This window comes from Heterocephalus glaber, unplaced genomic scaffold (genome assembly GCF_053883595.1).
Source record: "Heterocephalus glaber isolate CG9 unplaced genomic scaffold, H.glaber_assembly_v1.0 deba00001561, whole genome shotgun sequence".
Taxonomy (NCBI): Eukaryota; Metazoa; Chordata; class Mammalia; order Rodentia; family Bathyergidae; genus Heterocephalus; species Heterocephalus glaber.
This window is the reverse complement of record NW_028258349.1, coordinates 10,870,522-10,893,610: the sequence shown is the minus strand read 5'-3', so window position 1 is coordinate 10,893,610 and position 23,089 is coordinate 10,870,522. Positions and strand designations below refer to the sequence as shown.

Here is a 23,089-nt window from a genome sequence, read left to right as displayed (position 1 = left end):
TCTACACTGAAAACTACAGCACTCTGAAAAAAGAGATCGAAGAGGATACAAGAAAATGGAAAGTCATCCCTTGCTCCTGGGTAGGAAGAACCAATATAGTGAAAATGGCCATACTTCCAAAACTACTATATAGATTTAATACAACGCCAATTGAAATTCCAACAATATACTTCACAGAACTAGAGAAAACAATCCAAAAATTCATTTGGAACCAGAAGAGGCCTAGAATAGCAGAAGCAATTCTAAGCAACAGAGACATGGCAGGGGGTATCACAATCCCCAACTTGAAACTATACTACGAAGCTACTGTTATAAAAACTGGCAATAGCTGGGTCAAATGGGACCTCCAGCCCTAGTTCTTTGAGGTATCTCCACACTGATTTCCACAGTGGTTGCACCAGTCTGCACTCCCACCACCAATGGAGAAGGGTTCCTTTCTCTCCACAACCCCGCCAGCATTTGTTATTGGTTGACCCGAGGCTCAGTGTAATAGATTAGAAGATGCAGAAACAATTCCAGACATACTCAACCACCTCATCTTTGACAAAGGAGCCAACTACCCTCATTGGAGGAAAGATAGCCTATTTAATAAATGGTGTTGGAAAAACTGGATTTCAACCTGACAAAGATTAAAACTAGACCCATGTCTATCACCATGCACTAAAATAAGATCAAAGTGGATTAAAGATCTAAATATTAAGACAGAAACACTAAACTTGCTGGAAGATAAGTTAGGTAGAACTCTTGAAGACATTGGCATAGAAAAAGACTTTATGAACAAAACCTCAGTAGCACGGGAACTACCACAAAGAATCAACAACTGGGATCTCATCTTACTGAAAAGCTTCTGCACTGCAAGAGAAACCACCAAGAGAGCTAAGAGACTACCTACAATGTGGAAAAAAAATTTTAGCAGCTGTACCTCAGACAAAGATCTACTATCTAGAATATATAAAGAACTGAAAAAAAAAATCAGACCTCCCAAATTCAAAGACCCAATTCAAAAATGGGCATCTGAAATGAACAGACATTTCTCAGACAAAGAAGTAAAAGCAGCAAATAAACATATGAAAAATGTTCAACATCACTGGTCATTCGAGAGATACAGATGAAAACAAAACCAAGATTCCACCTCACCCCAGAAAGAATGGCTGCTATCAAGAAATCAACCAATAACAAATGCCGGCGGGGTTGTGGAGAGAAAGGAACCCTTCTCCATTGGTGGTGGGAGTGCAGACTGGTGCAACCACTGTGGAAACCAGTGTGGAGATACCTTAAAGAACTAGAGCTGGAGGTCCCACTTGACCCAGCTATTCCCCTGCTGGGTATCTTCTCCAAAGAATTAAAAGAATCATACCACAGTGATATATATGCACCCATGTTTATATCGGCACAGTTCATAATAGCTAAAGCTTGGAAACCACCTAAGTGCCCATCAACTCAAAACTGGGTAAAGAAGTTTTTTTTTTTTGTAAAATGGAGTACTACTCAGCCATAAAGAATGAGAAACTGGAGACATTTATAGCTAAATGGATGCATATTGAGGCCATCCTCTTAAGTGAAATAAATAGGACATACATGTGTAAATACCAAATAGTTTCTCTAGTGTGAGAAACTGAAAGTGTAAATAAGGATTAAAATAAATAATTGATAATTTGAAATAGGAAGAAAAGGTCCAAAGGGGTAAGGGAAGTTGGAGGGAAAGGGGAAAGGGAAGAAGGGAAAGGAAAAAGTATGAGAAAAGAAAAAAAAAATGGAAACGAAATCTATGTAAATAGGGAAGGGTGGTGGGGGTGAAGGGCGCACAGGTAATGGGGAAAAAAATAAGAATCAAGATACATCATGTACAGGTACAAGCACCCAGTGATAAATGTAAATGTATTGTATACCTAAAATGTACCAATAAAAGAATTTAAGCACCCCCCCCCCAACCCACATTGCTATCAGGGGCGAGGATTTAGCTCAGTGGCATCATGCCTGCCTCGAAAGTGCAAGGTCCTAAGTTCAATCCCTGGTACCGCAAAACAAAACAAAACCAAACCATTGCTATCAATGAGTATAGTTACATAAAAGCTCTTCCTGTTGTCAGTTCTGAGAGTCAGTAGAGGAGAATAGGCAGCTTTGAAATGTTTCAGGATGAACCGCTCACCAGTTCATTTCTGTGGCCTGGTTGAAAATGAAGCCTCTACCTTCTGTGGAACATGGTCATCAGATGCATTTTCTAGTCTTACACGGTATATCCACCACAGCATATCTACTTTCCTCAATCCATTAACCCCTTCTTCAACTATCTTCCATGAGAGTTATGACACTTTTTTTTCTTAAATTCTTTTATTGGTACATTGTAGGTATACAACACAATTACATTTCCCATTGGGAATTGTACCTTTACATGATGCATCTTGGTTCTTATTTTTTCCCCATTCCTAGCCCTCCCTTCATGCCCTCCACCCTTCCCTATTTACAAAGACTTTATTTCCATTTTTTCCATTTCTCATCATTTTTCCTTTCCCTTCTTTCCTTTCCCCTGCCCCTCCCACTACCCCTACCCCTTTGGACCTTTTCTTCCTATTTTGCATTATCGATTATTCATTCTAATCAATGGTACATTTTAGGTATACAATATAATGACATTCATCACTGGAAATTTGCACCTTTACATAATCTCTCTTGGTTCTTATTTTTCACCCTTGTCCAGCCCTCCCTTCAGCCCCTCTAGCCCTCCCTATTTACAAAGATTTTGTTCCTATTTTTCCATTTTCTCATATTAATCCCACTCCCTTCTATCCTTTCCCCTAGCCCTCCCACTTCCTTCCCCTTTGCCCCTTTTCTTCCTATTTCACATTATCGATTATACATTTTAGTCCTTATTTACACTTTCAGTTTCTCACACTAGAGAAACTATTTGGTATTTATACATGTGTGTCCTATTTCTTTCTTTTTTTTTTTTTTGGTACTAGGGATTGAACTCAGGACCTTGTGCTTGTGAGGCAGGCAGTGGAACCACTGAGCTAAATCCCCGGCCCTGTGTCCTATTTATTTCACTTAAGAGTATCGCCTCAATGTGCATCCATTTAGCTATAAATGTCTCTATATGACACTTTTATTTTATTTATTCATTATTTTTTTGGTACTAGGGATCGAACTCAGGACCTTGTGCTTGTGAGGCTGGTGGCGGAACCACTGAGCTAAATCCCCGGCCATTTATAGCACTTTTAAATGTCATTTAGCTTGGACCGCCATTTGTTCCATACCTCTGAGAGTTGTCCAACCAGTGAGTTAGTTGATGTCTTTACTGGGTTATTAAGTTCTGTATCTCAAGGGAAATTTTCTAATCATTTGTTCTTTCATCATCCACCCTCCGAATCCATTGCCACCTGGACTTTCTGGTTCTTGTCAGTATATGTCAGCTCTGTCTGCCGAGTTCTGTGAGGGCATAGCTCCTGCCATACGTCATCAAGCACAGCATAGCCATGACTGAATTATGCTGCAACATAAGCATTGTTATGCCAGGTGACCAAAAGGGCTGTGTCTGACAGGCCCATGATTTTGCAGAGAAGAGGCCCCAGACTGTTTTCGGCAAAAGGGCAGCTCATAATAGAGGCAGTTGCCCCACTCTCTAGGTCCTGAGGGGCCAGGAAATCCTGAGAATTAAATTTTTGGAGTGCCTTAACCTAAACGACTTCATCATTTTAGGAGTCAGGGACTCTTTTCCTTCTCAAACAGATTCTGAGGCCTAGCAGATCTGCTTTGGTTGGGATTTTATCCTTCCTTAGAGCTTGGCCACTGTGATGATTTCATTTTGGACCTGGTCCTCAGTTGGTCTTTTCTCTCACTGTTCTGCATACTACCAAAGAGGGCCCCCAGCCTTCACAGCTGGCATTAAGCTGTTAGTCACTCTCAGTTTTTCCTTATTTTTACTCCACCTACCTTGTCAGGTGGTATTCCAGCATCACAATTCTATAACTGGCTGGCATCAGCTGTTACAGATTAGGAACCCTGGGATGCAGAATATGAGAGAGTTTCGTGTCCAGAAGATTTACTAGGGAGCGTCCCTGTACAAACCTGGAGAAGTGAGGGGCGGAATCAGGATTGAAGAGAGGGAGCAGTTGCAATGTAGGCATTGTCCCACCCAATTGGGAAGCCCTAGAGTTGAAGTGACCTGCCAGAGTTCTGCTTTTGACCTTGAGTGGCATAGCCTTTATACCTAGCCATGGTCTGTTACTAAAGTGGGCTACTCACCAAAGAACTGTGGCCTTGGGCAAGGAAGCTGCCTGTTATTCTGAAGCTGCTGACAAATGAAGGCTTTTTGTCACCATTCTTCTCACAGAGCCATAAGACCATTCACGAGAGGGATATGGATGAAATATTTCTGTGTGTCCCACAGGAGCTCTACATAGTAATGGGCTAATAATATAAGGTCCTTGCTTAAATTCAACTTTCTGTAATACATATAAGGAGTAAAATGATTCTCTGCACCGAAAACTACCACAAACATCAAACATCATTAAGAGTAACAGAGTAGTCACCATTGTAGTTAAAACATACTCTCATAGGGATGGGGATTTAGCTCAGTGGTTCTGCCACCTGCGTTGCAAGTGCAAGGACCTGAGTTCCATCCCCAGTACCAAAAATAAAAGAAAAAACACCCCCATACTGTCATAAGACAGTCATTTTAATGAATTCCTCAATTTCATGACAGCCTAAAGATTAAGGTCAGACTGATGGTAACTGGTTTTAGAGTAGGAACATTTATTGGGAGAAAGAAAGCTTCTGCCAAAGAGGGACAGAAGGGGGACTGGAAAGTGGGTTGCCCGCTCACCCCACTTTTCAAAGATGTTGTATACAGCAAAGCCATGTGGCGAAGTGGGTACAAAGTGGGACAAAACTCTAAGACCCAATGGAAATGTACAAGGTGGGCATGAGGTGGGACAAAACCATGACCAGCCAATAAGATTACAAGTACAGTCACCCAGGTAATATTGATTCAATGGGGGTCAAATGGGGGAGCAAGTCACGTAGCAAGCATACAAGGATTTTCAGTAAGAATGGGGGTCAGGGATATTCCCTGGAAAGGCTGGGTTAAGACCTTGATCCCCTACCTAGGTGGAATGTATTTTCTAACATTTTCCTTATTATTATTATTTTTGGAGATAATGGTGGGCTACCAGGAAGTTACTTAGAAATCTCCCACAATTCCTGGATTGGGCTGTTCCCCTCATGGTTAGTGGGGTTGCCTGGTTGGGGCATTAGTTATCACTCTGTACGTCCAGAGAACTTAGCAGTGGAAATAGGTCTCTTTTAAACAGTTTAGCAGACTGAGCAGTGATAAAGTAGAACCTCAATAAGCCTGGTGCAAGGTCCTTGGAACACCTTGATGTTGCAATTGTTAAAGTTCAGTTGAGAAGTCAAAAGTCGATTTGGCAGGTATGAAGCCATGGAACAAGGATAGTGGTGGTTGTGAGATCTCGGAAGTGTTGGAACAGCAATTAATAATCAAAACAATATTCTGAGAACAAAAGTAGATATGCTAGAATGAGCTAGCTGAATGTCAGCCCTCCTAGGAGCTTATCAGTATGTTTATACACAATCATATCCTTCTTGATTTCACCTGTATTCCTAGCCATCCTGTGTCATTTCATCAGCTATGAATTCAGGCCTATTCTTTGGGCACTCCCTATACCTGCTTGGACAGTCTACATTTGTCTGCATTTTTTTTTTTTTTTTTTTTGGTACCGGGGATCGAACTTGGGTCCTTGTGCTTGCGAGGCAGGCGACGGAACCACTGGGCTAAATCCCTAGCCTGGTCTGCATATTTTTGCTGTAGTGTTTCTGTCAAGGCAGGTGTGTTTCTGTTTCACTCAACTATTTTCTCCACTGAGTCTCCCTGAGGATCCACTAAGTCCTGTGCTTTTCTGGGGGATATCTGAGAACACCTGTCCCTTCCACATGAACCTCCTTAGAAGCCTGAATTTGAGCCTCCACTGGGTTCCCTGAGTCCTGAGCCCACCAGGATGGCCAGGCTGAGGATGGGTAGAAATGTTATAACTTTAAAATGTATATGAACGATATATAATTTTAAAATGTTTAATGGATTTTTTATTAGTCCATGTTTGCAGCACATAATATTTATATTCCTTGTATAGAGTTGGTACGTGTACATAATACATTTTAAATCTCTTTTTTTTTTTTGGTACGGGGGATTGAACTCAGGACCTTGTGCTTTCGAGGCAAGCGGTGGAACTACTGAGCTACATCCTCGGCCCTTAAATCATTTTTTTTATTCCTCCCTCATCTCTTGATCCCCTTCCCATTTGCATAAGACCTATCTCCCTACTTCCTGTTATCTATCTTTTATTTTGCTCTTTATTTATAATTTGGGTTTCTCATATAAGAGAAACCATGCAATAGTTAAGCTGGTATGTCTGATTTATTTCACTTAATGTTATCAACGGATATATAATTTAAAAAAACGAATGGAAGAGAAATTTCTAGCCAACAGCCATGCACTTACCAATGCAGATCCTCATTGCAGTCATGGAGGCGATCCTGCTGCGTGCCAGAGGTACAGCTTTTCTTTGTTTGCAGTGTGTCTCAGTCCTGTTGTCTTTATACTGGCACCAGAGTTTGCTTCTATCTCTCTGTCTCTTTCTGGACCCCAGGCTTTAATATATGGACAATTTTATACTTTTGCCCAGAATCTCCAGGGTCCCCATGGCCTGATGTTGAGGATGTTGTACCACAAAAGAACCTTGTCAGGGCAGTTTGGAAATTCCTGAACGCAAGGTCCCTAGAGAAAGAAATGGTTAGAGAAATTAATCATACCTTCATCAAGTTTTCCTGTTGTCTCTGTAGGATGGATAATGTTTCTGAAGAATCAACGGAAATACCTGAACCCCACTTCCTCCTTTGTTGAACCTCTTGAATTTTGTTGTCTTTCTTTCATGATCAGTCAGGGCAGGGGATTTAGCTGAGTGGTTCTACCACCTGCCTCGGAAGCACAAGGTTCTGAGTTTGATCCCTGGAACCAAAAAAATAAAAAAAAGAATGATCTTTCCTGATCAGGCAGATGGACATGGGTTACTGTGTTTGTTTGTGTTCCCAGCAAGAGACCCAGACACAGAGACTTGCAACAGACAGTGTATTTGGGAAGTGATCTCAGGGTGCTGAAATGGAGAACCAGGGAAGAAAATGAGAAAAGCCAGAGATGCAGGAAGCTTGGATTCAAACTCACATGGCACCTTCTCAGAGAAAGTGTGGGATTCACCTCAAAGTGATCTTCCGGAAGTCAAGGAGGCCGAGGGCTGCATTGTTGGAGGGTGGCCCTATGGGCATCGATTCCCCACACTTTCATAGTGATCCTAACAGTGCTCCAGCAACTGCCCGAGAACTGGAGAAAGTGGAGAAGCAATGAAGAGAAATGCGCGTGTTTGAGGAATGACAACATTTTGCAATAGGGAATTGTCCACTGTACCTTCCGGTCACTTAGGTTGGTTGAGGTGAAAATGAAATGGGGCTTCTATGGAGGCAATGTGATATGAGAATAAGGGAGCAAAACTAACAAAATATTGGCATATATCATCTAAGCCTTGGGTTTTGATATCAGACAGAAAATGATTGGAAAGGGCTTCTGATTCTTACTTTTTTCTAACTCCAGGTTTTTCAAAGTCTCTATAGGTTGGAGGAAGAAAATGAAAGGGTAGGGAGCACACTGACAATAATATTGAGATAACTATTTCGTGTTCAAAATTCCCCAAGAAATTCCACAGGAGTTGAGTAGCGGCCAACTGTTTTCCACCTAGAACAGACTGCTTATCAGTCGTCCCCTCCTCATCTGTGGATAGGGTATCCGTCGTATCCTGCTCTTGGTGCAGGTCAGGGTGAGCCTTTACCCAAGACATTGTGGTTCCTCACCCACCCAATATGTGTGCATGGCAAATCTCCATTTGGAAGGCCAGTTATTTTCTATTTTATTTTTTGCAGTGCTGGGAATTGAATTCAGGGCTGTGTGGAAGCTTGGCAACTGCTCTGCCACTGAGTTCCACCCCTAACCCTTAGAAACACTGGAGCTCTTAAATCTATGGAGAGTGGAGGAATACACCTGGTTTTATGTGTGAGGTGATGAGATTGCCTCTGCCCCAAAAGCTCCTTATTCTTTCTGTACTACCCAAATAACTCCTACAAAGGCAGGAGTCCCCCATTTCAGAAGCCTCCATTTAGACCCTGGAGAGATGAAGCATAGGGTTCCAGACAGAGAGGGAGGCCTTACTTCGGGCAAGGTGGACGGTCTGTTCTCTTTGTGTGAATATGGTTTGGTTATGTTCACCAAGGCTTCACAGACTGGAAGCTTGGTGCCCAGTGTGGTGATGTGAGAGGTGGTAGAAACTTTTAGAGGTGAAGAAAATGGGAGATGACCAGCTAATTGGGGGCAGTGCCCTGGGCAGTAATTAATGCTGGTGCCTCAGACTGAGTTAGCTCTCCCTAGAGCGGGCTGTTCTAAAGCAAGTGCTGGGTAGGGCCCTGTGTGTGTCCAGGGGACTCTTACCTGGGCAGCTCATGGTGATCATAAGAATAGTGTCAGAGTAGCTGGTAAGAGTGGTGGCGGGGCCAGGCCAAGAGGAGACTGAGGGGGGGGCGGCAGGGTCTGAGAAAGCATCCAGAGTCATGACCACAGTGCAGGGCCATGGGAGGGGTTCTGAAGTTTCAAGACCCTGGGTTCCCACTCTGTGTGTCAGAGCCAATTCGGAGGCAGCTGAGGCTACCATTGGGTGGCTGGCAGTGCGGTAGTGAGGCCCAGGAATGCATTTGCTGATCCTGGCAGGTTCAGCACTTGCTCCTTGACCCTCTATTCTTAGTCCTGTTAGGCACTTGAAGCATGAGCCCTTTGTCACCCATTATTCCACTTTGGCCTCACTACAACCCTGAAGATGTGAGGTATTATTTCCATCCCATGCGTGCGATCAGCAGCCCCAGGAAGGATTATAATACACGGATAGGTCCACAGTGAGCCTGTGTGCCCAGAAGAGGGTAGAGGGAGCAGATTCTGCTGCACACAATTACTGTGGTCTTTGGCACACAGTTTATCTCTCAGGGTCTGAATTTCCTCAGCTTTAAGACTAAGAGGAGGATTCCCACTTTTCAAGGTTGCTGGGGGATAAAATTTGATGGATTAGATATGTGCCCTGAGGATCCTACTCCACAGAAGTGATCTGGCACTCTGGCGGCTGTGATTGTCGTCCACCCCACCCCCACCCCCTTAACTCAGTGGAGGAACATCTGAGCACAACCAGAGCCAGCTGCAGTTGGATGTCACACTGATGGTCCCTGCCACGCCTCTGCCCACACCCACGCAATTGGCCGACCTCCAGGCAGTGAGTCAAGGCTCTCCTGTGAATTGCAGGGTTTTTATTGCTGGAATCCTCTAGTCAGACACCCGCACATGGTGGGCTGCTGAGACTGTGTAGTGAGCAGGCACGTGGCTTCCGTGGGTCTCTTGGTAAGGATGGATCCTTTAACAGTACTGGCTTGAGTATATTTTCTCCTGCAAAGAGAATGTCAGGAACCTTGGTGAGGCCTCAAGGGTGAAAGAGACATCGGGACACCTGAACACTCATTGGCCACTTCCTGGGAAGGGCCCGCAGCCAGGTTGGAAGTGTGGAGCCTCAATCTATGCAGGAAAATACAGATTGCTCCCAGTCTCCTGCACCACCAGCGTGTCCCAAGGGCTGTCTGAGAAACTCTGCAAAGCTCTCAGCAGTCAGGCAAGAAGAGGAGGAGTGTTTATTCTTTAGGATGGAGGTTGTGGCAAAGTCTGTGGCAGAGTGCCAAGGCACTGCTGAGAAGGAACTGGCAGAGCTGTGGGCAGGGGAGCCTGTGGGCAGCTGGGGCTCAGGAATGAACAGCTCCCAGTCAGCTTCCTACTTCCGCCCCTCATACTTATAGATGCAGCAGGCTGTCTCCTTTCCTGGCACACGATCCACACAGTGGCGCTTTGGGATCCAGGACACATGGCAAGTTGAGAGTTTTGGAGGGGAGTAGTAGGAACTGAATGATTAGGAGAAGGGCAGGACCCAATGTGTATGGTTTGAAGAGGATCCAGACTCATGTGCTGGAGAGGCTGGGGTCAGGGATGTTAGAGCCGAGTGACTGACATGGAGCCAGCAGGTGCCCTGGAGACAGAGCCTTCCAGAAATTCTCGTGCTGGTGTGGCAGAGCTGAGCACCCATGGGCCACCCCAGGAGCTCAAGGGGTGCATTGTTTCTTTGGTTCTTCCCTGTAGAGTCAGAGCCTGCTCCATCCCCTCTATGTATTTGTTCATGAGGTTCTTTTTCTTCCAGATTTCCAGGCAGGGCCATGTGGGAAGGAGAATGAATCCCCCCAGTTCTGATCCCTCACCCCCAGGATGAGCAGATCCCCAGACAGGCACAGATACACAGACATTCCCTGGGGACTCACCAACACACTGGATGCATTCTCCTTATCCTCTTCTGTCAATTTGTCATCAACACATTCCTTAACAGATGCAGCAATGGCCAACATTTCAGGGTCACTTATGTATTTCTTCATGTAGGTAACATATTCATCAGTGGTTCCATTTAGGAATAGATCCACATCCTTTTTCACAGCTGAGCACAATTCACCATCTGGAACACAAAGACAAGCTGACCCTCCCTTCAGAGATTCCCATCAGGACACATTCACCCCGCTCCCCTCCAGCAGGATCAGAACTGCCCTGGGAAGGTGTCACAACCCCCCAGAGAACCCACACCCCAGACAGCCACGTCCAAGCACCCACTTCTGCCTGGGATCAGGAGCAAGGCAGCCCCAAGCAACACAAGAGCAGTAGCTGGCTTCATGATGCAGGTGGCAGGCACTCCCTACCCGGCTTGGTATCCTTTTATGCTTGCTCTGGGGTCACAGTGGGGCAGCCTGTGTCTGACAGGACCTTAGGGGGTAGGGGAACTGCCTGGGGCTGTGGAAGGGGAGGCATGAGTGTTGGCAAGAAGATAAGCTCCAGAGTCAACAAAGGTTCTGGCTTTTCCTTTTCTCCTTCTTAGGCCTCTGACCAAGGTCAGGGGACCTGAGCAGCTGAAGAGATAGAACCAAAAGGAAACCTGACTGGGAAAGGAGTAAAAGCCTAGAAAATTAGACCCCAGAGTAATCGTCCATGTCAGCTTGCCATACCTGATGGTCCTTAAAGATAACCTGGCTGTGAATTTATCATTTTTGAGGGGAGGGGGCTGGTACTGGGTATTGAAACCAGGGCCTTTGCACCAAGCTTCATCTCTAACCCTTTTTTTTTTCTTTTTGGTACCAGGGATTGAACTCAGGTCCTTGCTCTTGCAAGGCAGGTGGTGTAACCACTGAACTAAATCCCTGGTCCATTCTGTTCTGTTCTTGCAGAGCTGGGGGTGGAGCCTCAGGCCTTGCCATGCTAGGAAAGTGGTCCACAGCTGAGCAGCATCCCCAGCCCCTTTCTGTTTTGTGACCAGGCCAAGCTTGTCTCCGTAGTTGGGCCTTCACAGCAGCTGCCCTTATTTCCTGAACACCTCCTCCAATATGCGCATGATTCACTGCCTAATTCCCCAGATCTCTTCCAATATCTCCTAACCAGAGAGTCTGCCTAGTACGGGTTGTATGTGGTTTGTCCCCATCAAAACTCACACTGAGGCTTGGTCCTTGGTGTAGCAGTGTTGGGAGGTGGGGTCTCCTAGGAGGGATTACGGGAGTGGGGTCCTCAGGAATAAATCTGTGGTTTTCTCCCCTAAGTGAAGTCTCTCTCTTGTGGCACTGGATCAGTCACCAGGCTGGCAGGCTTTTACAAGCTCACTTTGGTGTCCAGGGCTTTCTCTTGCTGTGTTCCACACGTGCCCAGTTTCCCTTCCAGTTTCCACCAGGAGCTGAACCAGCATATGACTCTGGTTGCCATGTCAGCCAGCGTCGCAGTGACAGATGATGTGGACAGTAAAAGAATTCACTAAGGGGGCCAGGGATTTAGCTCAGTGGTTCTGCCGCCTGCCTCGAAAGCGCAAGGTCCTGAGTTTGATCCCCAGTACCCAAAAAAAAAAAAAAAAAAAGAATTCACAAAGACAAGATTACAAATAAAGACAAGTGGTTATTTAGATCAGAGTGCACTGTCGTGAGTAGGTCAGACAAGGGGAGAGCTACACCTGTTAGCAGGGCAGTGTTATTTTTGAAGGGTAAAGCATGGCTGGAAAGAGGGAGTGGCTTGGAACCACGATATGCTAGGGAGGCCAGAACCACGCACTCTCTGTCGCCTTTGGGAGCTTCAGTGCACACCATCCCCATGATCAAGTATGGGCCAGGGGTAGGAGAGATGAAACAGTCACATGCGTTACAGGAAGGAGTGCCAATGGCTGTTTTGCTGCATGTTTCTGTATGAGTTCATCTTGAAGCAGAGTAGATGACACTGATGGACAGAACAGAGGCTGACGTGGCCTCTCCCCGGTTACTCAGCACTCTACCACTGTACCACAGGGTCAGTTCTTTAACATTTGGGCAGAGGCCTCAGCTGCCTCAGGCTGGTTGTGGGTGGAGACAAAACACACAAATCAGAATTAAAGCAGTATTTTGCTAGAGGCAGTTGAGTATCCTTTTCTCTACATCAACAGTGACAGAATTAGTACCATGTGAGAGCACATGATAGGACACGACACAAACCTTTTACTGCTGATTAGAACCCTGTGCCAAACAGGATTCACATCCGGTAGCCGTCTTGGTAAGAGGTGCCAAGTACTGAGCTCCAGCTGTCAGACCCACCATGCTCTCCGGTTAGGGTTAGTATCTCAGTCTTCTTTGTTTTTATGACGTTGGAGTCTGGGGAGCACTGGTGAAATATAGAATGTGCCCCAAGGTGAATGTTTTCGTATGTCTCTGTATTGTGTTGAGCATGGAACCCAGGGCTTCTTGTGCGACAGGCAAGTATTTTACTATTGAGGGAAACTCTCAGGCCTCAGTCTGAGTTTTCTGGTGTTTTTCCTCATCATTTACACTAGCTTATAAAGATACCACAGAGGTCAAATGTCCTTGTCACACGTATCAGGGTCTGCACGTGTTTAATCAGTGGTTATCACTTATCATTAGGTCCCTTGATTAACGTTGTGTTTACCAGGCTTCTCTACTCTCTTCCTTTTCCCTGCTCTTTTCTTTCTTTGTTTCCTTTTTTTTTGAGGTACCCGGGATCCAACTCAGGAAATTGCACTTGCGAGGCAGGTGTGGCACCGCTGAGCTAAATCCCTAGCCCTGTCTTTCTACTCTCTATTTTCCATCACTTGTCTTTCATTTTACTTTTTAAATTACTTTTACCTTGGGTTTCTTATATAAAATAAACTATGGGATGTTTAACCTGCTGTATCTGGCTTCTTTCACTTAGTATCATGTTTTCAAAGTGTATTCATTTTTCTACAAATGACTCAAATTTATCCTTCTTTATGCTTGAATAAAACTCCGTTGTGTATATGTTTCACATTTAAAAAAATTTATTCATGTGCTGTTGCACATATAGGCCACATCCAAGTTTTATCAATTTTTGTTTTATATGCAACAGCTAAGATGTTCAATCAATCCCAAGTAGGCTTGTACTCACACACTTTTCTCCAGGTCTTAAACATAGATAGGCATATGTCATTTTTCTGAAGGAATGTTTTGCTACTTATGGTGACATAGAACTGACCTTAATGTATGTGGTTTTTATCTCCACATTGTGAGAGAGTGCAGCATTTGGAGTCAGGAGAGTTAGGTGGCAGGATATGACCGAGAACTAGATGTGACAGTGCTGGGACAATAGCACTTTTGGCTCAGAATGGAGCCAGTTAGAAAGGTCAGCTCCAATTGCTCTTTTGGCAAAGGTATAGTCACTTAACACCCAAAGAAGCAGGGTGAACATCTCTAAGAAATTTGCTTCCTAGAGCGGGAGGGGCTCCAGTGCTTACTGGCCCTCAGGGTGGAGTAACCACATATCCTCAGCCACCAGCATTTGGAGCTCGTGGGATGGGTGAGGTCTGGGCTGCAAGAGCCAGTGGTTTATAAAGCAGCAGGGACCTCACCTGTGCAGAGCATCTCAGGGATTTACACCATGAGGGGAACAGTGCTTGTGCTGGCCTTGCTGCTGACCGCAGAGCTGCGCATCCAGCCAGGTGAGAGTGGGAAGAGGGAGCAGATGACTTTCCTGATCCTTGCTCCCACTTTGGGTCACTCCAGCCACCCTTGTGATCTCCAAGCAGGTTACAAAGACAGATTTAGGTGGTATCTGGGAAACCACTGCCCAGGAGTCCTGCAGAAAAGCTCTGGAGCCCTCAGCCTTTGAAAGCAAGGAAAGATTTGGTGCTGGAGGGGTCACTAGTTATGGATAGAGTAGGGAAGTGAGTTGGGGTCATGGTGCTGAAGTGAAAGGCAGAAACATGGAGGCTGCTATGCCTGGGGCTGTGGTCAGGGCCAGAGTGGTCCTTGTTCTGGTCCAGGTCCTCCTTTGTGGGAGTAACTCAACAGAGAATATGTTCTCTGTCTTGAGTGGCAGCAGTCATGAGTGTGGGCAGCACTCTGTGGAGCATCAATCAGCTGGCAGTAGATCCAAGTGGTGGGGAAGCATGGACCTCAACCCTTCTCATCCTGGAGACTTTTTTTTGGTACTGGGGATCGAACTCAGGACCTTGCACTTGTGTGGCAGGTGCTGGAACCACTGAGCTAAATCCCCGGCCCATGGAGACTTTTTTAATGGGATGTTTTCTTGCCTGTGTTTTCAGTGGAAGCGTGTGTTATTTTTTATGATGTCTTCACTAGAGTGATCCTTGGATCCAAGGAACCATTGTTTGATGTCCTAGCTAAGGTAAATGCTACTGAAGGAGAAAAGGCAGCCTTTCAAAAAATCCAGCAGTGCTTCAATGAAGGAGGACTCAAAGCCAAGATAGTGGATACATTTGCCATGGTAACTTCCTCTCTAATTCCTTTCCTGCCTCTCACATGCAGCATACAGCAGTATTTCATGTATAAAAAGACTACGAAATCATTTAAAGTATGATAGCTGAGGCCTATAATCACAACATGTTATGTACACATCCAGCCTATTATGCTGCCACAACTGTTCCTATAACAACAAGAAGCACTCAGGAGAGATAAAGAACACACAAGTAACCAGGAGAATACTATCAGTGAAACATAGACAGTGTTTCCAGTCTTGTGATTTTTTTCTCCCTTAGGTTAGAGGAGGGAGCAGAGCAGGAGGAGAATGTTAACCTTTTGCAGAAAGGAATCTTCAGTCCAGCTCCTGCACATGTAGGAGCCTATGAGCTGTATTTTCGAGACTGGAGGACTTCTGCCTTATGGGCAGCTTCACTTCTTCCGGTGCCCACCTTGATGGCTACTCCACCAGCTTAGATAGAGCCCCACTTGCACCTAGATTGTCTGTGCTCACAGCCAGAAGTTGTACTCCCTGGCTTCTATCCCTGAGGCCTCCAAGGCAGCCCCTGGCTCCATGTAGCTGCTTATCAAACCTGCTCTGTGCATTTCCTGACTTTTAAAAAATGTTCTTGTTTCTATATTGTGTAGATTGCCAATAGTCTGTCTCCTGTCCTCGTTCCCAAAGTGCTATTATTGACAAATGGGCAAAATGAATGCCCCTCCAACCACAGAACCAGATTTCTTTTTCTAAGATAAACACATAGGACCCATGAGATTGCTCATTAGAAGTACATACACATTTCACCCACACAGTACACTTGGAAGATAGATTCAGGCACAGGAGACTGCACAAAAACCAACACTCGGACACCTTGCCCCTCCCACAGCCTTGGGCCCTACCATGCCCTGCAGCACCATCTCGTCTTCCCTGTCTTGCTGGTTTGGTTGTCAGACTCACGCTTGACAGTCCTATGTGGGTGGTCAGGGAACCATCTTCCCCTGGCATCCCCTGCCTTCCTCCTGAGGACCTGTGGGCCAGAGCTGTTGGTGGAAGTAGTTGAATCATGGAGCACTTTCCATCTTTGTGGAGGAGCAGCGGGATGATTCTGGGAGAACTGGAAAGCCCTGCCAAAGGTCCAGAACTTGCCTGCAGCCAACTCTGTCCCTGTCTTGCTTTCTTCCAGCTCAAAATCACCTTCAGCAAGGAATGCTTATCAGAGAACCCAAATGATGCATTGGGGGATATTGCAAAAATTCCTGAATATGTTATTTCATTGCTAAACAATTATTGAAGAGTTGAATCTTTGCCACGGGTGCCTGATCCTAGCACCATCTTCCCACCCCGTCCTCTCATTTGAAGCTGGAATCCAGACACCTGTCCTCACCTGTTCATTCTTTATTGGGGTGACTCTAATAAAATACCTGCAGGACCACTATGTGTGTCCAATGTCTGTGTGTGGTGTGGGAACTGTGTGAGGCCTGGCCAGAGATCTTGGAAGGTGGTGAGAAGTGACATGTGACATCACTCAGAGCATGGGGACTGCAGTAAGCTGGAGCAAGGCCAATCCTCGGCCCTGCCTCTCACTATAGGATCATGGGAAGGTGTTTTATCTGAGTCTGTAAAATGAGGATTATATGTGGATTCCATAGCATATATGTAACTTCACATTTCACCAACTCAGACAGATAGAAATGGAGTCAAGAGCTACTGACATCATTTGTTGGGCTCTGGCTCTGATCACACTTTGGGCCTCTGGCTCTTTATATATCAAAGCAGTGAGGCAGATCTGACAGGGAGCAGCTGTGTGCCCAGACCGGTCCTGCTGCAGGTGGATCTCAGCCAGGGGTCTGCCCCCAACACCAGAGGCTCCAGAACACTCGCCCAAGCCAAAGGCCCATCCAGAAAGGGGCTGCACAGGCACACAGGATTCAGCCAGAGGCTTGCCATACTGTCACCCATAGCCAGGGACCTTCCTGGAGAACAGCTGTATAGGCACACAAGCAATATCCAGAGTCTAAATGGTCAAAAATCTTTCACACTAAAATCAGGAACAAGACAAGGATGTCCACTGTCACCACTCCTGTTCAATATAGTTCTGGAAACATTAGCCACAGCAATTAGACAAGAGAAAGAGATAAAAGGAATAAAGATAGGAAATGAAGAAGTCAAATTGTCATTATTTGCAGATGACATGATACTTTATATAGAAGACCCTAAGAACTCCACCAAAAGTCTTCTGGACTTAATAACCAGTAAAGTAGCTGGATACAAGGTCAACACACAAAAATCAATAGCTTTTCTGTACACACAAAAATAGACTCACTGAGAGAGAAATGGGGCAATCAATTCCTTTCACAATAGCATCCAAAAAAATTGAAATACCTAGGAATCAACCTAACAAAAGAAATCAAAGACCTGTACTCTGAAAACTACAGCATTCTGAAAAAAGAGATCAAAGAGGTTATCAGAAAATGGAAAGACATCCCTTGCTTCTGGGTATGAAGAATCAACATAGTGAAAATGGCCATACTTCCAAAACTGCTATATAGATTCAACGCAATCCCAATTGAAATTCCAGCAGCATACTTCACAGACCTGGAGAAAACAATCCAAAAATTCATTTGGAACCAGAAGAGACCTCGAATAGCAAAAGCAATAGTAGGCAATAAAGACAAGGTAGGGGGTATCACAATCCCCAACTTGAAACTATACTACAAAGTGACTGTGATAAAAACAGCATGGTACTGGCAAAGAAAGAGACCTGAGGACAGTGGAACAGATTAGAAGATGCAGAAGCAACTCCAGACACACTCAGCCACCTTATCTTTGACAAAGGAGCCAAACACTCTCACTGGAGGAAAGATAGTCTCTTTAATAAACGGTGCTGGAAAAATTGGGTTTCAACTTGCCAAAGATTAAAACTAGACCTATATCTCTCACCATGCACTAAACTAAAATTGAAATGGATTAAAGATCTAAATATTAAAACAGAAACACTAAACTGGCTGAGAGGTTAGGAAGAACCCTTGAAGACATTGGTGTAGGAAAAGATTTTATGAACAAAACCTCAGTTGCCCATGAACTAGCACAAATAATCAACAAGTAGGATCTTTTCTTACTAAAAAGCTTCTGCACAGCAAGAGAAACCACCACCAGTGTGAAGAGACAACCCACAATATGGGAAAAAATTTTCACCAACTGTCCCTCAGACAAAGGTCTACTATCTAGAATCTATAAAGAACTTAAAAAAATCATATCTCCCAAATTTAAAGACCCAATTCAAAAATGAACTGACATTTCTCAGACAAAGAAGTAGAAATAGCAAATAAACATAAAAATGTTCAGCATCACTGGTCGCAAAGGAAAACAACACTGAGTTTCCACCTCAAATAAAGAATGGCTGTCATCATGAAATCAACCACTAAAAAATGCTGGCGGGGCTGTGGGGAAAGAGGAACCCTGCTCCACTGCTGGTGGGAGTGTAGACTGGTGCAAGCACTGTGGAAATCAGTATGGAGATACCTCAAAGAACTAGGACTGGAAATCCCATTTGACCCCGCTATTCCACTGCTGGGGATCTTCCCCAAAGAATTAAAAGAATCATACCACAGTGATATATGTGCACCCATGTTCATAGCAGCGCAGTTTGTAATAGCTAAAACTTGGAAACAGCCCAAATGCCCATCAACTGGAGACTGGATAAAGAAAATGTGGTTTTTTTATAAAATGGAGTACTACTCAGCCATAAAAAATGAGAAATTAGATACATTTATAGCTAAGTAGATGCACATTGAGGCAATACTCTTAAGTGAAAGAAATAGGACACACATGTGTAAATACCGAATAGTTTCTCTAGTGTGAGAAACTGAAAGTGTAAATAAGATCTAAATGTATAATAGGTCATGCGAAATAGGAAGAAAAGGGGCAAAGGGGAAGGAAGTGGGAGGGCTAAGGGAAAGGATAGAAGGGAATGGGATTAATATGAGAAAATGGAAAAATAGGAACAAAATCTTTGTAAATAGGGAGGGCTGGAGGGATTGAAGGGAGGGCTGGGCAAGGGTGAAAAACAAGAACCAAGAGAGACTATGTAAAGGTGCAAATTTCCAACGATGAATGTCATTATATTGTATACCTAAAATGTACCAATGATTAGAATGAATAATCGATAATGCAAAATAGGAAGAAAAGGTCCAAAGGGTAGGGGTAGTGGGAGGCACAGGGGAAAGGAAAGAAGGGAAAGGAAAAAATGATGAGAAATGGAAAAAATGGAAATAAAGTCTTTGTAAATTGGGAAGGGTGGAGGGCGTGAAGGGCTAGGAATGGGGAAAAAATAACCAAGATGCATTATGTAAAGGTACAGTTCCCAATGAGAAATGTAATTGTGTTGTATACCTACAGTGTACCAATGAAAGACTTTAATGCAAAAAAAAAAATTATGAATGGACCCCGCCCCGCCCCGCCCCGCCCCGCCCGGCTGCGGGCCTCGCCCACTTCGCGCGAGCTTATTGCGATGCGCGCAGTCGTAGGCGCGGGGCGGGGTTTCCTCCTTCCCGCATTTGCACGGCTCGTGGGCTCAGCTGCACCGGGAGGCGGAAGGAAACCTTCCTTCTCCTTTGAGGGATCCTATCACAGGAATGTGTGAGTCCTTGGATAAATTTGGGTTGGTGACGGTAGTGTGCTTTCTCCAGAGACACTGCCACTTCCTGCTCCTTTTCTACCTGGAGTTTCTCAGTTTTAACTCCTGTGACAAGTCAGGGGGTTTGCCCTTTTCACACTTTCCTGCCAGTAGGAATCTCCCCTTCTTTGGCTCTTTTTAGGAGGAATTGGGCAGAAGTGCCCTTGTGGTGACCGAAAAGGAGATAGGGCCCTCAAGAGCAGTGCTTCTGGCAGCTCTCGGTCTGCCTTAGCAGTACTGAGTCCGTATCTGTGCTCCTCCTGGCAGAACTTCTAGAAACTTCTGGGGGCTGTCTGCCTAGCTCCATGGAGCTCCAGTGCCTTGCTAAGAAAAGCAGCCGGGCCGACCTGTGTGACATCATGGACTGGGGTGCAGAAGGGCCTCTTGGGGACCAGGAAGACGCGGCCGCCATCAGAGCTGATCTGTGCTGTCAGAAACACTGCAAGTCCGTACCAAGAGCAGCTGTGATGGAAAGTTCTAGACATAGCCCTTCGCTAGAACCCCACTCCTCCTCCCAGCAGGACAGCACTATTTAGCCAGTCTTCTTCCCTGAAGAACCTCCTGGGAACAGCCAGATGACATCAGAACAGAAAGTCTGCCACTGCTGCAGCCAGGAGCTAGAACCTTCTTTCACCTATGTAGATGAGAATGTCAACCTGGAGCAGCGAATCCAGAGGTCCCTTTCAGCAAAAGGGAATAATTGGCCTGGAGACTTTGGCTGGGGAAATCCAAATGAATGGTCCCATGAGGCTGCCGTATCTTTGATATCTGAAGATGAAGACAACACAAGTTCAGAAGCCACCTCCTAAGGGAAATTGGTGGAGTACGGTTTCATCAGTGCCATCTTGTACTTTGTCACTGGAATCTTGCTAGTGACCATTTCTTACATTGTCCCATGGGAGGTGACTGTGGACCCCAGCACGTTGGGAGCCCGGAAGATGGAACGCCTGGAGAAAGAGAGTTCGAGGTTGGGGGCTCACCTGGACCGCTGTGTGATTGCTGGGCTCTGCCTCCTCCTCTCGGAGGCGTTGTTCTGTCCTGTTTGCTGATGATGTCGATGTGGAAGGGGGAGCTTTATCGGCGAAGCAGATTTGCTGCTTCCAAAGAGTCTGCAAAACTGTATGGTTCTTTCAACTTTAGGATGAAAACCAGCACTAATGAAAATGCCCTGGAACTGTCCTTGATAGAGGAAGATGCGCTTGCTATACGGTGTTAACTCTGACTGAACTTCTTGGGAGTCTGCCTTGGCATTTTATTTTTTTATTTTTTATTTTTTTGGTACCGGGAATCGAACTCGGGTCCTTGCGCTTGCGCAGCAGGCGGCGAAACCACTGAGCTAAATCCCCGGCCTGTGCCTTGGCATTTTATATAAAAATGTTTTCTTAAAATTAATAATGTGACTTATTTGCCCAGCAAGAAAAGTTTATTTCACAAACCAACAAGCAGCCAGTGAGTGTTTTGTTCTCCGAGTATCTTCTATTTAGAAGAAAAGTCATGTAAAATGCATAAGAAACCACAACCAGCCACACCTAGCTTTCTGGGAGCTGTAAACAATTAATGGGTAATACCCATGAGGTTCTATTTGTATAGCAAAATAATTCTAATGACCCAATATACAAGTGATTTCTTTTGTAAAACTATAGCATTCTTTAGGTACATGGAAGTTGTACATATAATGGGATCAATTGGCGATCTATATTGTGAAAAATAAGCACTAATCACATGGTAAACCATACATTTAATTCTCAGAGATGGTTATCCATTTTCTTGCTGGATTTTTCGTGATATAATTTGGCTAAATATCAAAATACAGATGTTTGAGTGTGGATATTGTGAAGCTTGAGAATGTTGGGTTATTTTTAAACTATAAAAATATTATATTTAAATTATTCCTGTATTTAGAAATGGCAACTATGTTATTAGAGTAAACTTTCTAATAAAAACTATGTGAATCATAAGACCAGTGTAAAATAAATCTGCAGTGTTAGTGCCACATATTTGGCATTGTCCCATGCCCTCTTTCTGAGTGAAGTAAAAGTGGTTGCTGATATAAAAAAAAAAGATGAATGAATCATGGAAAATGAATCGAGGTTTAAAAATGCCATGAAGAAAATTAGCCAAAGTAGATTAATGATTTATGGAGAACCGAAATGGTGAAGTAGCAATGAACAGCAAAATTCAGCCTCTTGAGTCTTAGAATACAGACTTCTGGAAAATAACAACTTGACAAAGAGAGGGAAAGAAAAAAAAATAGATCTCTGGGAATCAGGAAAGACCTGACAGGAAAATTAGAAGGTATGGATAAATTTGAGATACAGAACACAAAGCAGAAAAAAGAACAAAGCTGTCTGGAAGCTTGCCTTGGCTTGCAGATGCAAGGTAAGACCCCAGGGTTGGGAACTCCAGGGAGAAAATGTGGCCTGGGCAGGTGCCGCTGGCCTCAGGAGGAGCCCACAGCTGTTGTGAGTTGCAAAAGCAATGTGGAGTTTTGCTCTAAGGTGACTCCTTTCACACAACAGGCAATGATGGACAGGGAATCCAGTGCAACTCATGCCACATTGCCAGAGTTTTAATCAGGCACCACTTTGGTATTTAATTGGGTAACCTCAATCAAATTTGGTTAATTATTTAAGACTGAGACTCAGAACACCTAAAATATAACTTCACTTCAGGGTTCCCAGTGTAACTCTCCCATGGTGACTGGGTGAGAGAGAGTCATGGGAGGTAGTCAAGGCCATGCAGCAGGTTAGTCGTAGACCCCCTGAGAAGTTTAAACTCAGGCTTGGAGGGACACAAGCCTGCGCACCCACGAGGAGAAGTCAGGCCCAGTTTGTGTTTTGTTCCAAAACAGATGGGTCTGATTGTCCTTACATTGAGTACAGTGGGCTGCTTGATCTCTTGCCCTACTGTCTACATCCAGCACAGACCAGAGGTCTGACTGCTTTTCCTATGTACCAACATGAGAGGGGACACACCTTGGCTTGAACAGTTGCCAAAGTCTGGGATAAATGGACAGAATGGGTTCTGGAACAGAGGGGCACCTCACAAACCCACAGGCCATAAAGTTAGGTAGAGTAAGTCCCCGACTTATAAATAAGTTCTGTTCCAGCAGGATGTTCATAAACTGGATTTGTGTTTAAGTCCAACAAAGTGAGTCTTCTACATCTTTGACACAGATATAAATGTGAACCATAAAACAAATCAAACAACACACAAATACTGTAAATAAACTATTTTTACTTTTAAGCACAGTAAATACACAGCAGCACAACTGTGACATGAGCTACTTCTGTGATTTGTTCACATCTACAAATATTTGTAATAATAGTAGTGGAAACACAGTTCAAAATAATCAAAAAATCATACCATTGCTTGGCATTCTTTATATGTCTTTTGGCATATATATTATTTTTAGACCAATACAATCTGATAATAGTACTATCTGTATAGTTAATAATATACCTATAAAAATTTTCATCTTGCTAATTGTAACAGAT

General features: G+C 44.5%; 1 protein-coding gene and 1 pseudogene across 3 annotated transcripts in view; one reads left to right on the top strand and one right to left on the bottom strand.

Annotated features, from left to right (window-relative positions):
- Positions 1–1,956: 1,956 nt before the first annotated feature.
- LOC101719541 (major allergen I polypeptide chain 1-like) overlaps positions 1,957–23,089 on the bottom strand; it is a 32,116-nt gene continuing 10,983 nt past the window's right edge. Inside the window, exons 1-4 of one of the 3 annotated variants that reach the window (XR_015443095.1) lie at positions 12,682–12,816; positions 10,456–10,643; positions 6,891–9,541; positions 1,957–6,790 (exon numbers count right to left, since the gene is read on the bottom strand). Coding sequence is in view for 1 of the 3 variants with exons in the window: in XM_021239603.2 (XP_021095262.2) it covers positions 9,512–9,541; positions 10,456–10,643; positions 10,796–10,856 (279 nt within the window). In the remaining 2 variants the exon portion in view is untranslated. Of the gene's footprint in view, positions 6,791–6,890; positions 9,542–10,455; positions 10,644–10,795; positions 10,857–12,681; positions 12,817–23,089 lie in introns of those variants that run through there. The other 2 variants (XR_015443094.1, XM_021239603.2) reach the window with 2 other exon arrangements.
- LOC101717810 (transmembrane protein 74-like) lies at positions 19,416–21,502 on the top strand (annotated as a pseudogene).